The sequence below is a fragment of the Frieseomelitta varia genome, unplaced genomic scaffold (assembly GCF_011392965.1).
Source record: "Frieseomelitta varia isolate USP_RPSP 00005682 unplaced genomic scaffold, Fvar_1.2 scaffold_816, whole genome shotgun sequence".
NCBI classification, from domain to species: domain Eukaryota; kingdom Metazoa; phylum Arthropoda; class Insecta; order Hymenoptera; family Apidae; genus Frieseomelitta; species Frieseomelitta varia.
Window position 1 is genome coordinate 1,109,373 of NW_025110608.1, and position 21,645 is coordinate 1,131,017.

Genomic DNA, 21,645 nt, shown 5'->3' on the forward strand with positions numbered 1-21,645 from the left:
TGTTCTACTATTTAATAATTTTGTTCATATTTTAATGTTACATGTTTTATTTACATGTTTTAAGAATAATACAAACTAGGAAGGGTGTCCTTGTCCGATAAGTTGGATAACTCCAGAGTTATTTCTCCCAAAAAATTCTCAAAAAATTATTTATTGTCGTATTCACTGTTACATACTGAAAACATTTTCGTCGCTCTCTTATAAAATATTTTCAAGTTTGCTTGGGAAATAAGAATGCTTTTGTTCTATCTTTATCAAAGAAATGTAGAAAGCACAACTAGAAATAAATTGAATGATGATCGAATTAGAAAAGATATGAAAAAGATGTTATTTATTTATAAAAATTAATATTTTGATTATTTCTTTGTTTTTCTAAAACATACAAGAAAAGCTGATAAAAAGAATCCTAAAATTAAAAGTTTAAGGGTTTAAGAGAACCTGGGGATATCAGATTCTATCTCGAGAATTAAGGAAAAGCTACGAAACGTTCTTATCATTTATTTTTTACAGAGTTTCCATTCTAATATTATTCTTATTACATATTTACAAATGAGTTCATTGTGCAAACAGTGTTTTAAAAGAAGCATTAGATATTTGAATTATATACATCCAGACAGTTCTTATTAATCGAATTTTGAATTTTCGAGTTTAGACATAGAAATATCTTGTTTGTGTACTATCATAATAAACTCAATTCGTAAAAAAATAATGTATGTAATAATAGATGATACGTGCTGGAAAATCGTACCCTCTAAACCTTGAAGTTTTACATATAAAATCCTACATATATCTAGCAAAATTTCTAGTATTTAAAAAAATAGTGGAAGCTGCTGTGGATTGTAATAGCTCACAATTATTAATATACGTAATTTGCAATATTTCATTTTTCTTTCTCTCGTTCTCCATTATATTATGGAGAGTAGCAAGCTAGAGAAATTTTTCCAATATTTCATCATATTTATCGAACATGGGATAAAATATTATTATTCTAAATAGTAAAAATTGACTAGTAAATAAAAATACAAGAAATACATAAAAATATTTTGGTCCCTATAAATTCATTGATCCAACAATATATAAAAATTCATATAAATTGTTATTAGACGAGATTGAAACATTTGTTACTTTGAAGATAGAAGTAACTGTTGAGTAATTTAGAACAGGTACTTAGTTTTTGAGCATTAATCTGATAATATACACTGAAAACATATTTCAACGAAGAATCACAAATTATACACAAATTAATATTATTTGGTAAGTTTCTTTAATTTTATATTTGCATATCTATTTTACATATTTTACTTTCAAAAATAGCAAATCCAAAGCAGTGCGACAATTGAAAAACTTGGAAGAACAATTGAGCTCATGGGATTTTATATGTAAAACTATGAGATCCTTAAGGTTTTTTCCATATTATTCAATTAAGTTGATTCATTAAACGTATTATTTTGTCATGGATTTAAATTATCCATGGGCCAAAGAAGGCCCAAAACAAAAGGCCAAAACATAGGATTAGAAAATCTTCATTTCCTTCAAAATCCTAATGTGTATACATATATCAAAAGCAAGGATATACAGAGTAATAGAAAATAGAAAATTTATAGTTAATAAACTTAAAATAAAATTTGGTACATGTAAACATAGCAGAAGCACTGTTCGTTTATAAATGCGTTTGTAAAAGTATGAGGTATGAAAAAAATTTAAAAATTATACCATATATATATGTATATATATATGTATATATATATATATATATATATATATATATATATATATATATATATATATATATATATACACACACACACACACACACACACACACACACATAGATACTAATTATAAACGCGAATAAATCATTACAAAACAATTCATATATTCTGGCCACACTCCAACTTTTACCATATACTTTTACCGTCTTTTTATAATACATATTTTTTATGAACATGTTAGTGTTGCCACATCAAATTCGAGTTGAAATAAAAATTTGTTAATGTTATTTATATTAAATGGTACACATATGCGTGAATATTAAAAATAATACTTATAACATGTTTAAATATCAAATCATTTTATGATCCCAGTTTTGATTAATCAGTTTTATTGAATTTTTCAGTTCCGCTGAAAATTCATTAAATCCTATTAAAATAAAACAATCCAAATATTACATATATTAAATTGTTAAACGTTTTTCTGAAATTTGTGTTCTAATAATTATACTGGCATAACAAATTAAATAATATGAAGATATATACACAGTAATGTCCAAATCATGAACACTTAGATTTTTTATTGTTATTAAAGACGTAAAAAAATGATTGGAAGGTTGCATGATTCGAGGTATTTTTGCAGATCATTTTAGGATTTTAGATTGTCTGAATAATGATGTTATATTGTGATATTAACATTTTTTTTACAATACCGTGAGTTTCCACCATCACATAATGAATGATAAATTAAGATATCTTGGATAAAGATCACTTATGAAACTTTTCATTTTCAAGTACGAGTTTGATCTATTATGCTTAACGCCATCGTTATTCGACAAATATGGACCCTGGGGTGAAAAAATGGCAATTGATATTTATAATGAGAAGGATGTAACATATATTAATTTCACTCAAAAGTTGAGAATCAATGTAATCTTGATTTTTTGCACTTTGGTTAATTAATTATAGTTGCAATAAGCTTGAAATGTCCATCTGATATTAAAAATTCGTCCTTAAATCATGCAGCCACAAGTACTTTTTCATCCTCAGTTCACAAGGAAAAATAATTTAGTTGCTTACGATAATGGGCACTCGGTAGATAAAAAATCACGTAACATTCAAATCAGTCTTATTGACCAAATTTAACTTCAACTTATCAATATCCTTGAACAATTTGTAGTTTAACATTAATATCACGCTTTTTATTATTAATATATTAAGAGGACTCGTCGTTCCTTTGTATTCTTTCGCTACCGTATTAATATTTGACAATTAATGATTGATCAGTCCACCTGACATTAATTTCGTTAACTACTTTACACATTTGTCGCATATCAAATAGCATATATGTACGTTTCATTATAGCACAAATGGTTGAAGAACCACATTTAATAAACTAGACGCGCACGTCGAATCAAACGTAATATTCGTTGATATTCAGCGCGTCAGGATCGCATCCCTATACACAACTCTCCTGCGTTGATATTAACGGTGTACGCACCGTAACAATTTCTCTCGTCGGGTGTTTGCTATTCATCGTCGAAACATTACAGTCCTGGAATGTACTTCTTGTCGACAGAGATGCCAATGTGAACGGCGAAGTAGATGGAGGATCGATCTTCAACGGTCTTGCATTGTGATCTATGCAAGCATAAATCGTGGCTTCCCTCGTGCATGGTTTACCACCTACGATCACCTCACTACTATAACCTTCGAGTGTACTTAAATTGCCAATTCCACTTCCACCAATCAATTTCGTATCGTTTACTAATGTTGATAGTGTTGATGGACGTGTCAGGCATAGTTCAGCGTACGTTACTTCGTCTGATAACTAAAAAAGATTAGAATGAAATTGAAAAACAAATGAATGACATTATTATATAATTTCACAAACTAAGGAATTTATTCATATAATCTGCTGTTAAAAAAATTTATTTGTTTGCACAATTATCTAGAGTCAGGGAAATCATTAAGAGGAGAAGAGAAACAAAGGACAGAGACAAAGATAGACCACTTCCTAAATAATAACAGACGGATGGCTCAACGATGATATTATTCAATTTTTCTATTTAATATAATATTATAAACATAATATTCGAAGGCAACATGCTGACTCAATAATTTAACAAAACTCATGAATATAGCGAGCAGGTTGGTATCATTCAAATGGATATTATATATTTTGATAATCAGAAGTAAAGTAAGTACGTTAGGAACGTGGCACCACAAGAAAAAATATAAGCTAGTTCATTTTCATTGCAATTTTAATACTGCGTACCATTGGATTTATTTTATTATTCGCATCTTAAGATTTCACTTTCATCGAAAAAAAAATTGAAAAACAACTTTGAAAATTTGAAGAATAGAAATATGAAGAAGAATTGAATAATATTCTCTTTCAGGTACACGGATGTCAAAAAAATTTCGAAGTCCCAGTCTCCGTATCTTAAAATCTAATTCTTAATATTTGTCTTCTCGAATAAAATAAGGTTCTCTTCAGTTACTATAAGTACAATTGATTAAAATTACAAAATTACTCTACAAAAATGGAAAGAAAAGATAATTTACTCCTTGTTAAAACAAACCAACCTACTAGAATTGATATAACTTACCGATAATGCTGGATAATTATTATATTCGTGCGAATACGGTGACAATCCTTGTAGGTGTGTCACCTGTTGTATAGAAAGCGAAGTTGACGGAAGTCCATCTGGTGTATTTTGTGTGGCCATAGGAGTGCCGGATATTGATCCCGTCAATTGGTAATCTGAACCTTTAGATTTATCATCATTGTTATTATATTCATTTATTGTGTCAGGAAAATATCTTAAGACTGGTTAAAAAAATTTAATAGGTAGAAACTTTTATATCTATGAATTGATAATTTTTAATACATAGATATTCAAGTAAATATATTACGATATTATATACCTTTATTTATTGGTACGACATCCGGATTCCTGTCGTCGGTATCGTATAAATCTTCGGAACTCGGTGCTGTGCTCTTCTTCAGTGGTAGATCACTCGGTCTTTGAGCTCTCCGTTCGTTTCTAATTTTCATAGCCACTAGAATAGTAATAGTAACGAAAAGTAATGCGAATACTACTCCGATCAGGCTTCCCAATAGTGGAGTAATTTCGAATGGCACTGGTATACCTGCAAACAAAATATGTGAGTCATTTTTTATATTGTTATTATACTTTTTATTCACTGTTACATTCATTCAAAATGTATCTATCAAAGAGGCGAGAAGATCCGAGATAATACGATGAAAAAGAAACAGTATTATGAAAACGTGAAAGAACAGTATGACATCATTTACCAGTTTGCTTCTCAGCGATTTTCAATGTAAATCCTTCTAACAAAGTCGGCTCGCTTCTTCCTTTCGCGTTTACGGCGTATAAAACCATGTTGAGAATTCTGCCAGATCCTAATCCATGAACAGTGAAAGCAGCATTCTCCTTGGACGTGATATTCGCTTGCAATATCCCCGTATGCCGATCGAAGACTTCAAGAAGGAAGTGTTGCGGTTGACCACCGTCGAAACCAACGCAACATTCCACGGAGAGTGAGTCGGTCGTTTGATTAGACAGCGTGCAATTGTAGAGGGACTCGGGTTTCCCTGTAAAAACATTTTTTTTTTTTTTTTTTTTTTTTTTTGGAAAAATTAAACGATGGTGGTAGCAGCGATAAAGTTTTTTTACAGTCTGAAGTTTGATTTCTATTATATTAATAATACATAATTACTGGTAGTTATTGTACAATAATTTAAATGGGATAATATTATAATAGAAACACAGTATTATAAAATGTGCATTGTATTAAGAACAGAGGGAGAACAAAAAGAAAAGACTTGCAAGAAAGTTTCAGGACTGATAAAAGAAGTGATTAACATGTTCTGGTAGTTCACATATATGTTTCCAATTATATTTTTAAAAGCATAATTTAAACTGGAAAATGATGAACCTGCTAATAAATGATAAATCTTATATAAAAAATAAAGTTATATAGCAGGCTAAATAATAATATCCACTGTAAATTTAAAAAAATTGTCTTATTCTTATATCCATGCTATCTTATAACTACGCCGCTCTCCTATCATGCACAATGTGGAGTTGAACTTGTTAAGATTGATATGACAAAGGAATCGAAGGGGAGAAATGGAAAAGAAGGAGAACAGTATGCAAATAATGTGATAAAAAGTGGACAAATAGTAAAAAGATTGACGTGAGCTACATATATACTCATCGTCAAGAAGATTCACGTCAGAATACTATTTGCATTAGTCCTTGCCCTAACAGTAAGTACATATCTGGTGCTTACAAATGTACTACCTGACTAAGTTTCATTGTCCCTATAGATTATTAAAGAAAAAAGGTGGCACAGATCAAGCTATCACAGTGATATATTCGTAACTTTCTAAATTTAACGGATGGCATATAAATATTACCTTGTAACAGTGTGGGGCCGAGGCCTCCATACCCGTGAAAAGGAGCAATAACAACGAGGAATTAGCGAGGGCGCATTGGCAAAGTTTATTAAGGTGCGGCTGGCCAATCGCAGGATACAAGTGTTGTGGATTTGATTCCCGTTGCCGGAGCCCTCATTTTTCCTCGGCTCCTACAATAGTACAATATAGTGTCGCAAAATCGACTTCGACAGTTTATCTTCTAAATTATCAAAATAATTAGTGAAATGGGAACGGTGAGATGACAGACACATAGATAAGATACATAAGTATTCATTTGCTTTTTTCTTTCTTTTCTTTTGCAACAATACGTACGTTTCATCATATTTTGAATAATTTCGATCGTAATAATTTCGGCAGAGAATCATTAAACACGTGAAAGATAAACTGAAACGAATTTTGCGCATATATATTACGTAATTACGAGAAATATTTATATGCCATTCGTGTTGAATTTGGAAAATGAATACGTTGTTCAAAAATACATTAAAGCGTTGGTATATGCAACGTTGGTTGTTGATAAGATCACAGGATCATTAATCCTGAACAAAGCGCAATTCTCTTAACTTTTACGCCCTTCCCTAATGTTGCTTGCCAGCTTGTTTTACATTGCAGTTTGTAAGTTATGAACGATTTAATTCTTTACACGCAGGCGATTTGTATAAGAAATCGGCTGCAATTGCCGATAAGATTTTAATGCCACACCACTATGTCACTCGCTTAGCTAAACCCTTTAACTATTTTTAGAGAAGAATAATACAATGTCACTTAAGAGATATAAAGCTTAAATCTTGAAATTTTGAAGATATCTCTACCTAGTTAAGAATTGTACTAATGACAAGATATGTAATAATTTAGGTTTAGATACATGATAATTGCCAAGCAAGATTACAACAGATCTGCCTGTATTCGATTTAAATGAAAAACAGATACAGAAATAATTTCGTAGTTTCGAAACCAAATGTAGATAAAGATAAAGAACTATAAGAAATTATACTAGCAAACGCATTCATTATTAGCGCTAATCTATAGATAACGTCAAACTGATTTACTTGATTCCTTCGTTACAAAAGGTATACCTGACCTTATTCACATACAGAGCAATTAGAATCTGATATCGGACTATTCATTCATCATACTGACATTAGCAGTTATACGCTAACAATAGTAGTCATATCTATGCAATTCACGAGTAGGAATACAGTCGACTAAACACCTAAATATCTACGTACATTCAACGTACATATAGAACACGCTGTTCAGGAACTAATTAAAATTCTATAGTCATCGAATCATAAAGAATTGTCGGATGAATTAACGAAGCTATTACACGTCTACTATTACTTGTATCATTTCAGATATTGAAATGAAAATCGTCTATATGCACTAGACTAATGCAGCTTCTAGGTTGAGATTAGGGCTGTATTAAGTAAGTTAGAATAATTCATATTTACATCTCTTTTGATGAGAAGAGGATTAGAGAGGAAGTGTGGATGTATGTATATGTGTAAAAGGTAGATAAGGCATTTAGATTTGTTATTGGTAATGAAGCAGATATAACTATTTAATGTTCAAAATATGTTCTTGTATTTGCCTATTATTTTCATTCGTTTCCTCTGACGTTTGAAATTCATGTTTCCTCGATTATTGTAGAAAATATAAAAAAGAGAAATGCACCTCTACACTTCGGTATATTTTACATTTCACTTTTACTCGTGACATTCTTTTGAACAGCGAATAGTTTGGGAAATAGTCGCCCCTTGAAGGTTTACAATTGGATATCTTATAGTTTTTATTTGTTCTATCAGGTATCCTATAATTTCTTTTGACAGTTATTTTACGATAATTCACTATAATATGTAAACATACCTGCTGGAATGATATGAAATATGCAGGCGTTCTTTTGTTGACCAGCAGTATTACTTGCCCAACAGAACACCGTACCGTAATCCATTTCTGTAATTGGTCGATAAATAAGAATACTTTGACTGTGACGTGTAGAGTTCTTGTACCGCGCCTGAGGTACATCAACCATTTCTTCTGTATTGTTGAATGTCCAACGGAAACTATCCGGAGATGGGTATGCCTCGACGCTGCAAACTATTCGAGCATCTTCGTGACGGGCTACACCGTAAATTCGTTTTTGTTCCGCTACACAAATAGGTTTATCTAAAATAGACGAACACAATGCTGAATTACTTAGGGAAAATGTTTCGATGCACGAACAAAAAATGAACGACGATCGTAAGACACACATTAAAATCTTAAACTCAAAAGTAGCAAATCTGTATCATAAATCTGATCAACGTCGATTTTTAATCAATAAATAGCTTTGTAAATGTTAATTGCACATTATATTTTTATAAATAAACTTACACATAATTTTAAGCTCGACAGTATTGCTGTAACCATCTCCTTCGACGTTGCTGGCAATACAAGTGTAATTGCCTGCTTGAGAACGATTGACCTCCCTCAAAGCCAAGCCATATTGTTGCACAATCACACCATTTTTTGCGTTGTTTTGAATAATATTCCCCTGTAACAGCGTATTTGTTATATTAATCAATTAAATTTGCGAAACGTTTCTTCTGACATTTGTGTTATACAAGTTTTATTTTGTTTTACTTCATTGAAATTGTTAGAAAAGGAGGCTATTTTGTACTAGGGAGCAATTACGATAATAAGTTGATTTTGACTAGAACTGTAATTGTTGCTCTATTATTCAGTAAAATGTGCTAGCAATAAAGTAATGTAGCTTCTGAGAAGAAATTTAATGATATTAAGTACGCCTCTCCTTCCATTTCCATGCATCTTCAACGCGTCTTTTCTTCAAGAAGGTGAAGCGATACTTGAATGGACGTGAAGTTTTCGGATGGTAACGTCATAATTAACATATAACTTACAATAATGGGTAAATAAATGGAGGAGCGTAAAAGGTGAAATTGATTTTAAATAATATAAATGAAAATAGTATCGTTGTTCTGCGTAAAATATTCTAAAAATGAGAGTAAAAGAAAGCGTATGAATGGAATAAAAAATAAATGCATGGATACTCGAAAATAAGCATGTTACACATTTTCTGTATATTTCACAACGCACGCTACATGCTATTGCTTTTGATCCGTGATAACATTAACTTTCTACATTAAATATCACACTTACTGAATAGTTTGAAATAGATCATGTTGTTGTACTTCAATCCTCGTTATACACATTTACATAATCATATTTAATCTTGGCTTCGAGCTTTTTGTTTTTAATTACGAAATGATTGTACATATATTCAACTAAAACTTACATTATGCTTCCATATAACTTTGTAAGCGCCAGGATTAGCATGAACTTTGCATTCAAAATATACGTCATCACCTTCCTCAATATCGTCTGGATTCATATTCGATCCTAACTCCAGATGTAAAATTGGAACAACTGAAAGATAAAACAAGAAAGTGCATTAAAAATATTGCATAACAAACAATGAATTACTTATATATAATTTGATACAGCATTTCGTAATCTTTGTCGCGTAGTTATTCATTCAATCAAGGATTATTTAAAGAGACTTTCACGATCTTTGCCTAACTGTTCCGAAACTTCACGTCCGTCCAGATTATAATTCATCCTTATGTAATCCATATATGTAATATCAAAGAAATATTATATTGTAACATTTGTAAAAAATTGAAATTACAATAGTGCATATTCCTGATAAATATATAAAAGAATGTTATACTTACAAAACACATTTAACTTCCATGTGTCTTCAACTATACCTCGTTGAACTTTGAAATTTTCTGCTCGGCAGATGACTATTTTGTCATGATCAAGTAATGTTGGTTTCAGTATTAACGTGGAACTTGTCATATTACCATCTTGAGACACCTTTAACATGTGAAGATAAATACAAATTCGTTGAATTCATTTTATAAACGTGTAATGCAATTCACGCATAAACGTGTAATGCAAATTATAATCATAAATCATGTGTCAGAGAAGATCTTTTTAAAGTAAATGAGAAAAAATAAAATACCTTTTCCGTGTAATTATTCAGTTTCCTTCCATCCATGTACCAAGATAGCTTAGCTGGCGGTCTTGATCCAACAGTCATACAATTTATGTCATATTTTCGCCCGGCACTAAGGGGTGCATGCTCACTACTTAATATTGTTACAGACAATGGCTTCACTGAAAGATATATATATATAGTGTATATTAAATGTAGATCGGTAAGATTTGAAAGGCCAATTTTCACGAAACGTATTTCATTAGGTCTTTCAATCGAATAGTGGTGTTTAAATAGAATATTATGTACAGAACTCACAATGCATTTCAATTGCAACTGATGCAGACACAGGTTGACTGATGTTGTTGTTAGATGCTTGACAAGTAAATACCGCATGAAGATCAGCTCTTGAAAGTTCTCTCACTATTAAAGTATTTCTACGAAGAGATGGAAATTCTCCTGCTTCGTCTTTTGAATCTAGAAGCATCTCCCCGCGCCACCATCTTAGTTTCGGTTCCGGTCGACCTGAAAAGCAGCATAAAATTGTTGGTAACGAGTTGGTAAAATTTTATTGTTATTAAATGTCTTAGCATCATTTTTTATTCTTAACATAAAGAAAACTGACCTCCAGAAACAAGACACTGTAATTTCATATCACCGCCTTCTTCGTATGGGCCTGCTACCGCTGACACAGTTGCTCCATGTTCATCGATAATGTTTGGTTTGTGCGGTGGTACTGTAATATATCATTTATTGACAAAATTGAAGAAACTATGAAATATTTTGAAATGCCATTAAAGGGAAAGGAATGAGTAGTCATTCTTATAGACGTAAAAAACTCCTTTAATAGCTTTAGGCTACCCTAAATCTATATTTAAACTAAAATCTATATTTAACGAGTTGAAACGAAGAAAGGTTCCACAGAATATTCTAAAACTCACAACGGATTACTTGCGAGATCATAAAGTTTCAGTAAACATCAGAGAAGCAGTACATGAGTAATGTACCCCTGAATCTCCTTTTTTAAAATATAGTGCATCTATGGTACATAGAGATAATAACAGGGACAACGCAAACGATATAATAATAATCATAATTGGAAAAGTCCGTTTATAGTTATTATATTGCTATCGTGTGATGATAAAGTGCAATGAATTCAATGCCTACATACAGAGGTCCATGTAATACAAACCTATAACCATCAGATGAATTCTGGAATTTCTAGTAGGACTCTTGGCAAAATCTACTCGACACCTGTATTCGCCTTCATCTCTTTCTTCGATGTGATTGATGTTCAATGTTGCTGGTTCAGTAACTATCCTGAAGAATGCCCGGTCATTTAAATGGTCCTTGTCATTCCAATGGGAAGCTTTTTCAGAATGTTTCCCTCTCATATCGTAACTGAAACAATTATTTGTAACCGATGACAATTTTGAAAGCCTACTGTATAACTTTGCAACGTAAAGAGTACTAATTAAAATGTAATACAAAGTGTATTTTTTTACATCAACAAGTTTGCTGCTTACCTGTAAATAGGTGTGATATCGCTTTTGTACCAAACAACTAGAATTGCAGAGTCATTCTGTCGTGGTGGACGGATGTCACATGGTAATTCTGCTGTACCTTGAAGAACTGCCTTTGCTGTTACAGTTGGTCCTGTAATATAAAATATTTATTGTCATTATGAGATATTTATTGTTATCACATGGTCACAAAGCACTTGTTATGTACTACAAATCTCTTTATATCGACAAATTTTTTCCAAACTTATTCTAATCCTCGTGCAAACGAGTGCCTATGCTTGATCATAAATTATGTATACAGCAAAGTCTCTATGGAGAGACTCGAGAACCGGGTCCGTTGTAGAGTAGTTAGCGAATAGTAGGCGCAATTCTTCAAGTTCTTTGTATTTTCCCGACAGCAACAGACACAGAGTTTACTGAGCGAAAGAAAGAAAAGGATTGAGGGTCGAGGCAGTTGAAAGAGATTAAAAACTTACACATCGATGTGGCAACACTAATACAATGGAAAAGACTTCTTTCTATTCGCTGTTTGAATAATAAAAATTTCATCAACAGAATGGATGAAACTTTCCTGATTAAAACGAGATATAATTTATAAGATTTGATTATATTCATTTACTTAATCACTATTGATAACTCACTTTTTACTCTTAATTACTATTAATAACTGGTCTTCATTATCTGAAAAATTTCAGAAAATGAAAATAAATAGTATTTAGTATTACATTGTATATATCATTGTGTATTCGACGAAGTTAAAAGATAAATAGCAAAAGATTTTAAACTTTGAAGAATGATAATGTTGTAAATCCAAGTATCTGAATTTAACTAAAATCCAATAAGAATTAAAGTATAATACTAATTCTAAAGCTTTGACACGTAGAATATCTATTCTTGCCACATGCAGTTAAACCTCCGCACGTTACATGGATTCTCCGAATCGCTTCTCACTCGTCACATATAGAGAATCGTGTCGCTAACTTCGATAACTACTCAAATCTGTGCCTCATTCTGAGTACTAAGCGTGTAGAAGACTGTCCCGTCCGAGAATAACCAGTTTAAATCACTTCAGTGTTGGATAACTACTCGAATTCGGCACAGCTGTCGACTGCAGTTAGCGAACGGCAGATGCGATTCTCCAATGTCCTTATATGTATTCTGCCAGAGGAAATGCGAATCTACAATCTAAATGAATCAAATTTTCTAATACATTCTAATACCCTTCGTTTCAATAAAATTTCGTTTTAACAAAATCTCACCAATATGTTGATCAAATTTTTATTCATAAAATTATTGCTGGCATCAGGTGTAGTTTTTCAAAAAAATCCATCTTCAATCGTCTCAACGTAGTTGAATTTTATGTATTTAGATATTTGTAAAAATATCTGATGAATCGTAATTCAAGTATATGTTTGAATGTTATGTTGTTATCCTGTAAATACGTACCTTAAACACGTATCTTGATTGCATTGTACCGAGATAAGTACTATATAATATGTTACAATTAGCAGAATACAGTATTACACAGAAAGCAACTACGTTTCCTTTGAAACCGTTGCAGAATACATTGCGGGTGTATCCACGTGTATAGTAGACTATAGAATTTCTGGTGTGAATGAAGAGTGCTTGAGACAGTGCGATAGTGTCTTACGCCCGTTTTAGAGTTAAGTGGAGCATTAACGCGAAGCGTTTAGTACACGAGGCAAGGATGCATCGATGTCTCTTTCACAGCGGATCGTTCACGATTCAATCTCGAATGTTCGAGGAACACCTCGTTTATCATTGTGTATTCTGATTACAGATCCAGTTTTTGCACATATATCTTTTATAAAAAGAGTGTTAAAATTTTGATTAGTCATCAGCTACTAGAAAAGAAAGAAAAAAATGAATTTGAAGAAACAGGTAATAATGAATATGTCCATTTGTCTTCGTGAAAAATTTTTCAAATTAGTTTTGTCCCGTTGTATAATTATGAATATCATTGTGATATTTTAATTTTTTTATGTTTTATATTAGCGTCTTTGTTATTAAAAGTGGCGTCTTAATGTAATTAAAAGAGTCACATTTAAGAATTATTAAAATAAAATTATATTAAACTTGCCTGGATTATAAAGAGAATCTATATATCTGATATTATAAAAGAACTGTTATTGGTTTTCTTTCATCTCTATTTCTATTTATCTTGTCATATAGAGCAAACTGTAACAAATATTTCCAAAGTCAAAGTTTTTTTTTGCATGGACAGTAATATATGGGATACCTTGGAATTTTATTCTTAGACTGCTTCTTTGATATTTATGATATTCACTCTTTACGTGTTTGTCTATTAACATTTTTATGCAGATATTTTACACTTACGACGAAAGTGGCACAACTAAAAATCGTGATTTTCCTGTTATCATTATGAGAATACTGTGGAGTAAATTTTATTCATCTATTTTCATAATTTGGCTGATAAGGCGCAGTTGTGTCGTTCTTTCTAATTTATGTGACACCGTGCATTTGATTATGAGCTATGCCCTGAGTATCATTGTAAAAATATCTTTTTCTACAACATTTACACACACAATATGTAGTATATATTTGCTACTTTCTTTTGTACGAGGAAATAAATAATCTTTCGTTTGAAAAAAATGAAACGTTTGTTGTAAAACATTGTACAATATTTTCTTTTTCATCTTTCTTAAATATTTACCTTACAAAAAAATACTGGCTAGTAACAGGCAGGACATCTCCATAACTTTGATTATTTTGGATATTTTTATAGATACAGAAACATTTTGCGTATAAAAGTTTTATAATATGAAGAAAAATGTAACTGCCAGTAATAATTTTTTATAGGTAAGGAAATTTTAAGTTTACTTTTAAATGGTATGCAGTACTTTTTGTGAACTAGTGTTTTCACGTACATCTGCTATATCAATTCTGCCAAAAATATGGGATTTGAATTAATGGTGGAATCGTATATATTAAATTTTGAATAGAAATTAATAGGGCTTTATGACAGACTTTATCGATATCCGATTTGGCTTACGGTCTTCTCATATTATTTAATAGCATCTATGTTAAAAAATAAGATATGTTCGTTTAGATTAATATATTAATATAAATCCCTTAACAATATCGTGAGCAATTATAGTCACATAATTGAAGAAATATGTCAATGAAAATATGTACAAGCTAACCGATATGCATCGCTATTCTCAAAGGATCAGCTCACGTTTTATGGTGTAATGATACTTTTGCGTGCGTGCGTGCTTTGGCTACTTGAATCCTACATATCTAAGGTGATCTCGCGTGGAGCAGAAAGAAAGACAAATTGCTGTAGTAGCGGGATACAAAAAAAAAAAAGAAAAAAATTGCTATATAGCTACGTACGTAAATGGGATGCTTGATAGAACTGCTTTGCGAAAATACCAGCACATCTTATTTGATTTAAAAGCAATATATGTCTATTAGATTCGGAGCATTTTTATGTTATTTTTAATATAAATCAGTAGTTTCACATCTCTGTTGACAAAACGTTACGTACAAATACATACTTAATACAAATTCTTCAAAGTGTTTACAATATTATCATTCTACAAATTAAGAAATATTATGAAATATTATTCTAGAGAAACGAAATCTTATTACCATTCTATTAAGAAAATCTTCAATTTGGTTTACCAATGAAAACTAATAACGATCCAGATCGGAGCTCGTAGGAATACTTTTGAAATTATTATTTCGAAGAATAATATGCAATAAAATTGCTTTAGAAAGTAATCGTATTGGAATAAAGTTCCGAAATTAATCCAAGCCTGTTTGTTTGAAATCAATTCATAGTTAGAGTTGTCTAAAGGAACTCTGTAAATCTTTGCTTGCTACGTACATGTATATTCCGAGCGCGCAACGAGTGACATACAGGAGAGATTATAACACTCTCGGGAATCTAGTTAATATGTCTTACTCGAGATGTTTGGCTGTTTGTCACTGTTTCCCTGTATATCCAATTTCCCTTGTTATTTATTTGACTTTGTATTGCACACGGTTGAATTGCCACTGACTTAAACTGCAGAATCACACATGGAAAATCTACGTGCGTGTGCTGTTGATTTCATAACTGAGATGCGTGACCGACTGAAGGAATGTGCTCAAGAAGTCGTAGATCGACCCAAATGTCGTGACGAATGCCATATCGGCCAAATGGATTTCGGATGTAAATTGGAGTCAGAATGTATGACCGCCGGTGTTCGCTCGGGCCATGTGATAAATCGGCTTGAATGATTGCCTCTGCTATTGCCTGCGTAGATCGTCGTTTGCGAATCAGGCAAAATTTGTTAAATATTGAACGACGATATTATGGGATCAGTGAGTAAATTGCTGATAGTTGATATCCTATTTTAGAATTCTTTCCTCGTTCAAACCTACAACGTTCCAAACGCTCGAATTTTATTAGGTATAAAAAGATAACATTGCTACAAACTGACAGAATGATTTTGAAATTTGAATGATGTCAAAAAAAAAAAGAAAAAAAATGTAATGATTTAGCATATAATTTTAATGGAACTTGGAGTAAAATCTGAATGTAGTTTGTTTTTTAATGAAAAGGAAAATTAATTGCTTAGAATTCATACTCAGAATTATGAGTAGATCCATGATTAATAATAAAAAAATGATATCAAGAAGTGTTATATGAGAACAAATCATATTCGCTGCTGTGTTCTCTTCCGACTCTCTATTATAGCTTTCAAACATGCGTGATTAATGGCAGTAATATGCCTGTTCGCTGTTTCTGATTAATTTATATATTTTATATCAAAAGATATATGCAACTGAGAAATGTCAGCAGACTAACGAAGATGTATTAAATATATATATATATGTGTGTGTGTTTGTATGTGTGTGAAGTTAAAAAAAAGCAAAAATATTCAAATACAAAATTTAAGGTAAATAAGAATTATTCCATGGTTATTTTGTATGAATAAAATCATAGATTATTGTTATTAAAGAGTTTCAAATTAAGTATTTATGGATACAAGAGAAGATATGAAAGCAAGATGAGAAAGGAAAAGAGAGAGGGAGGAGAGAGAGATTATGCTATTCTGCAAGTGTGTGTTTACGTTACGTTGTATGTGTTTATACAGTAGAGATGATTCGGGTGCATTCCGACAGCTGCCGTTGTCTCTCGAGAATGCCAAATGGAATCTGAATTCTGTCGGTTAGGCTCGAGCCACGAGAAATACCGGTATCAATGCAAACTGCTGTTCCCTTCTACATCCAACCAGATACGCTTATCTGACACTATCGTTTAACGTTCCTATTATATGATATGCAACATCTTCTCCATCATCCTCCGATAATACTTTCAATTATACTTTAAAAATCACCTGAAAGGATATATTGAATAAAAGCTTTTGAAATTCTATGTAAAACTAAGAGACTGTTCAATAGATTACAAAAGTACTAAAAATTTAATATAACTTCGTATTGAAATGCTGTTGGTTTAAATATAAAAGTAAAACTAATTTTAAATGTAAAATCTAGAATCAATTGTACGATAAATATAATCTTTTTAGTACATCTTTAAATGCAAGAAATATATCTCTATACTCTTACAGAGTATGCTTCACGAAATACTGAAGTTCAAAAATATTAAATCACTTGCAAAAGTTTCAGTACTTCGTTTGCTTTGTTATACATACTAACGTTATGCTTTTATTCCGCCTGTAAACGGAGCAATACGAGCTTGAAGGAGTCACGTACCAGGGTATTCGACGATAACGTATCCCTTATATAAAGTCATAAACACGATCCATACCTTAACTTTTTCCACTATCTGTTATCCATATTCTTAATGCACTTTTAACGATTCGTTTTTTCTTTTTTCATATTCGCTTCATCAATTATCGTTATCTTCTTTTTCCAACGATTTTAGACATTCCCTATAACTAACAAAAAATTTGAATGCCTTTCCTAAATATTATTATAATAATTTTGAAGGAAATACCTATTTCCAAATCTTTCTTTTTAATCTTCAGTTATGGAATTGAAATATTGAAATATTAAATATCATTCGATAAAAATGGAGATATCTTATTTTTATATATAGGTTTGCAGTCTTTTGCCTTGTTATCAGCGAGATCATGTGGCTCACTGGTGCGGTGTAGAGAATATCAGAGTGAACGAAAAATGCCAAAACCGGGATGATCGGTTCATTGGCTGTTTAACTCTTTGCTTCGCTCACATATACAGTGACCCTTATAAATCCATTATTCAAATAATTATTAAAGCAATAATTCTAGTAAATTGAAAAAATATTAAACATATATATACAATACTTTTTTGCATAAAAACATAATGATATTCCACCTTGCTAAAAAAAATCAAATCTCAAAGTTTGTGAAAGGCCACATCTCATAACTTCGTGTAACAAATTCAAACTATCGAGAATTTAAAGACAGTCTAGTCTCTTTAGCTAGACGTTGGATATTTCATGAAGAATAAAAGTAAGAAAATATATCAATTTTTCCAGCAGTGAAAGAAATTTCTAAAAAACATCGTTTTTTTTTATTTTTTATTCTTTATGATCCATCGTCTAGTGGGATAACTATGAAGAAACAATAGAAATAGTTTACGACGTAAAGCTGAAGCGTACGATTGAAGTAAAACTACAATACTACATCGTACTCGATAAAATGTCAATATCGTATTGTTACAAATGATAGATAGCATTGCCTAATGTCCAGACTCAAAAATAGCCTCTTATATACGAAGTGCGTTGTAAAATTGTCAATCAAAACTCTCAAGTTTTTGTTCGGTTGAACGAAACAAAAAAGTATAACAACATTTCAGACTTGAAATGCAATTTAATCTCTTCATACGATAAAGGGGCTTGTTGATTAAATTTCTCTTCCTACATTGTTTCATCGTCAAACTGAACTTATTAATAGATTAATTGGTTTGAAACCAGCTCCTACGAAATTTCACCTACATGTAAACAACGTTTTTGAAGAATTATACAAATGATGTAACGTGATCCAGTATCCCCATTGTCTAAGAATTTTGCACTAAAATGCAAAGTACTTGCAAGCACTAAAATAAAAGGCATGATTCGGATAAAAAAGTTAATATTTCTCACTAAATAAAAAAGTGGTATGAACCAAAAATACGAAACTCCCAAGTTGGTCTAACGAACAACTATCAGAGTCTACAGAAAACTAAGGGTTTTATTTCGGAATAGCTCATTTGTATATTATAATGTATGTATCTAACCGCACATTGTCAGTCGTGGTAGTGCGTAAATGTACTATATGTATCTTTCAGCACATGCGCCATGTTGCAAAGCCACATGTATGGTCTTTCACGTGTTCATGCAGGTGCAACTAATAAGCCCAGCTGGACACATTCCACAATCTCCTGTACAATCTCTTATCACGAACATAAATTGTCGTATGATATTAGCGAATTTTAATCGATTCCAATAAGAAATCTTGAGTTCCATTTTTCCTGTAAAAAATAGTAATCTCTTTTCAGAAATTTACGAAGTTGTTTACATCAAAGCACAATACAATTACATTTACTTTTAACAAAAGAAATCTCAAAGAAGGATCTATTTTAAAATTCTATAGAGATGAATTCTATGCTTTCTGAAAGTTTAATGATTTGTTTAAGAAATTTTTCCGCGTAACTTCTGAAGATTAAGAAATTGATGTAAAGTCAAGACTGAGAATCTAATGTGTTACATAACTTATAATATCTATTTTCATTTGAGCTCAATTTATAAATATGGTATAAACCAAATACAATGAAAGAAACAATTATAAAAATGAACATACCGGTAACGATGTGATGTTAATTGTTTTTAAATTGAAGCATGTGCATTTCATGTATCAAAAGGAAAAATTTTCCATTGTTTTTATGAATGATGATACAAAATAGTATATAATTGTAACTCATTGTTGTCTCAATGTTGGCTCGACGAAAAACGTAGTGATGCAGTTTGAATGGCAGGCAAAAAAAAAAAGGATTCTTTGTCACAATAAAATCGCCATTATTCACGGGTGACTGCCAAGGAAAGAACTGCATACAGAAGTACAATGAAGACAGCACAAGAACATTCTTGCTAGACCAATGTACTGAAAGCATAACGATCTGAAGGAGAGTGCAAAGGAAAGAAAGAACACGAAGCTCGATTTACATCGGGCACATTAATGCTGAACTGACTAAACCAGCTTCGAAGCAATGGCGCACCGGCAATAAAGTCTTGCCATGTCGACACTTTTATTTGCCTACACCTTTGCACGGTTCCTCGTTTCACACCTGAATGCATTTTAACTTTTACTACCGACGTGAATACTTCATTTGATAAAACGCAAACGATTCAACGATTGCGGTCGCTCCCTTAGAAAAATCCATATTAAGGTTTCAAGAAAACACGTACCCGAGAGATGTGGCAGCTCTCTGTAGGGCAAAAGCTCTGTTGAGCAGTATTTAAGCTCCTGACTGATGATACGATTTGTACGCTTCTCTTCGTATAAATATATTATTGAAAACGTTACGTACAGACTCCTATATTGCGATCTCATGATGCCAATTCACTCAACTAAAATAAAATGTTTTTTAATGTAAAGCTTGTACAATAGGAAATAATTGAAATCTAAAATGAAATACTTTTTTAAAGCCGTAGAAAATATTACAAACCAAAATAAAACGCCTTTCATTGAGTACTCTATCTCAGTAAATTTTTCCGTACTTTTAGTGTATTTGTGTACATGTCAGAAAATGTGTAAACAATGAATTAGAACCGGTGATGATCACCATGTGACTTGTTTGAGGCAGTTACCGATCGATGATATAAACGAAGCTTACCATATCAGCCGCATGAGGGCTTCACGAAATGGATTAAGGTTCACTTTTGATAAAATGATCTCTTGAACCTGCACAGCACAAATAAATACGTATTCTTGAAGCTTTTCGATGATCATGTTTGTTTTCGCTAATAGCTTTTTACATGTTCATCAATCGACATCGAGTTTTATTGCTTATCAGCAAGAGACTCTATATATGCATTAATGAATAATAAAAGAATTTATAGTAAACACATTAAAGAATAGAATAACGGACTTTTTCAAGTCGACTGAAAGATACGAACATTTAAGAGTTTAACTTTCATTGTCGCCATATTTATTAAGTAAAATTTTTATATATAGTCACAAATAAACTTATAGAAACGACAAATTTTATAAAATAATGTTTTACGGAAATTAGTGATTTTTATATAAATGAAGACAATTTATAGTTAATTATTATTTAAATCTAATATTAATATTAAAATTAGATATTATAAGATCAGGTAAATATAAGGTGAACGCGAATGTATACTTACATACGTACGTATATAAGTATATATACACTTGCGATGAAAGCGATCCAATCAAAAAGATGAATCTTCCACACGAAATGAAAAATACATTTTTATACATAATTAGACACTACTCAATGAAAAATATAATATTCATAATATAATTTATACCTTATTAGTAGATACTTGTTCGCAATGATAGGATAAAATCCATAATATAATAATGACGGGGGCGCGTTCGTACGATACAGTTCAGTGTCACGTAAACCAGAAAGAGCGATACAACTGCCCTCTACTGGTCAGGTAATGAAGTTAAATCGAGAATAATCGAAGCTTTCGAGAATAATCGAGAATGGAAGGGCAGTTTTAGTAACGGTTAACGGTCTGATTCAAAAATCACGGTTTCGGAGTTGTGTTGCTTTCGTTGCATGTATGCAATATGAAAGTATTACGCGAGTGATTAAAAGTGAAGCATGTGATGTGATGAGGTTGTGTATCATTCCACTTTGCTGGTAATAACCAATTTTGTTTCAAATTTTCACACTTGCACTAATCGAACCTAACATCTAATTTCCAATTGCATTTCAGGGATTTCA

At 31.6% G+C, this 21,645-nt stretch overlaps 1 protein-coding gene across 3 annotated transcripts; it reads right to left on the reverse strand.

The window, feature by feature from the left end:
* Positions 1 to 186: 186 nt before the first annotated feature.
* On the reverse strand, positions 187 to 21,242 carry LOC122536228 (synaptogenesis protein syg-2-like). 3 transcript variants are annotated; one of them, XM_043668417.1, is made up of 16 exons: positions 21,221 to 21,242; positions 20,557 to 20,624; positions 20,129 to 20,290; positions 11,707 to 11,836; positions 11,373 to 11,581; positions 10,806 to 10,916; positions 10,499 to 10,705; positions 10,208 to 10,362; positions 9,915 to 10,059; positions 9,476 to 9,606; positions 8,554 to 8,713; positions 8,047 to 8,346; positions 5,032 to 5,331; positions 4,641 to 4,865; positions 4,322 to 4,482; positions 187 to 3,540 (listed from the first exon to the last, which is right to left on the reverse strand). In XM_043668417.1, the coding sequence occupies exons 3-16, from the start codon at positions 20,271 to 20,273 to the stop codon at positions 3,169 to 3,171; spliced, it is 2,751 nt and encodes a 916-aa protein (XP_043524352.1). In that variant the 5' UTR covers positions 20,274 to 20,290; positions 20,557 to 20,624; positions 21,221 to 21,242; the 3' UTR covers positions 187 to 3,168. The 3 variants fall into 3 exon arrangements, with proteins under 3 accessions (XP_043524352.1, XP_043524353.1, XP_043524354.1); XM_043668418.1 differs by lacking the exon at positions 21,221 to 21,242 and having other exon boundaries at positions 20,129 to 20,210; positions 20,557 to 20,574; XM_043668419.1 differs by lacking the exons at positions 20,129 to 20,290; positions 20,557 to 20,624; positions 21,221 to 21,242 and adding an exon at positions 15,656 to 16,007.
* Between the last annotated feature and the right edge of the window lie 403 nt (positions 21,243 to 21,645).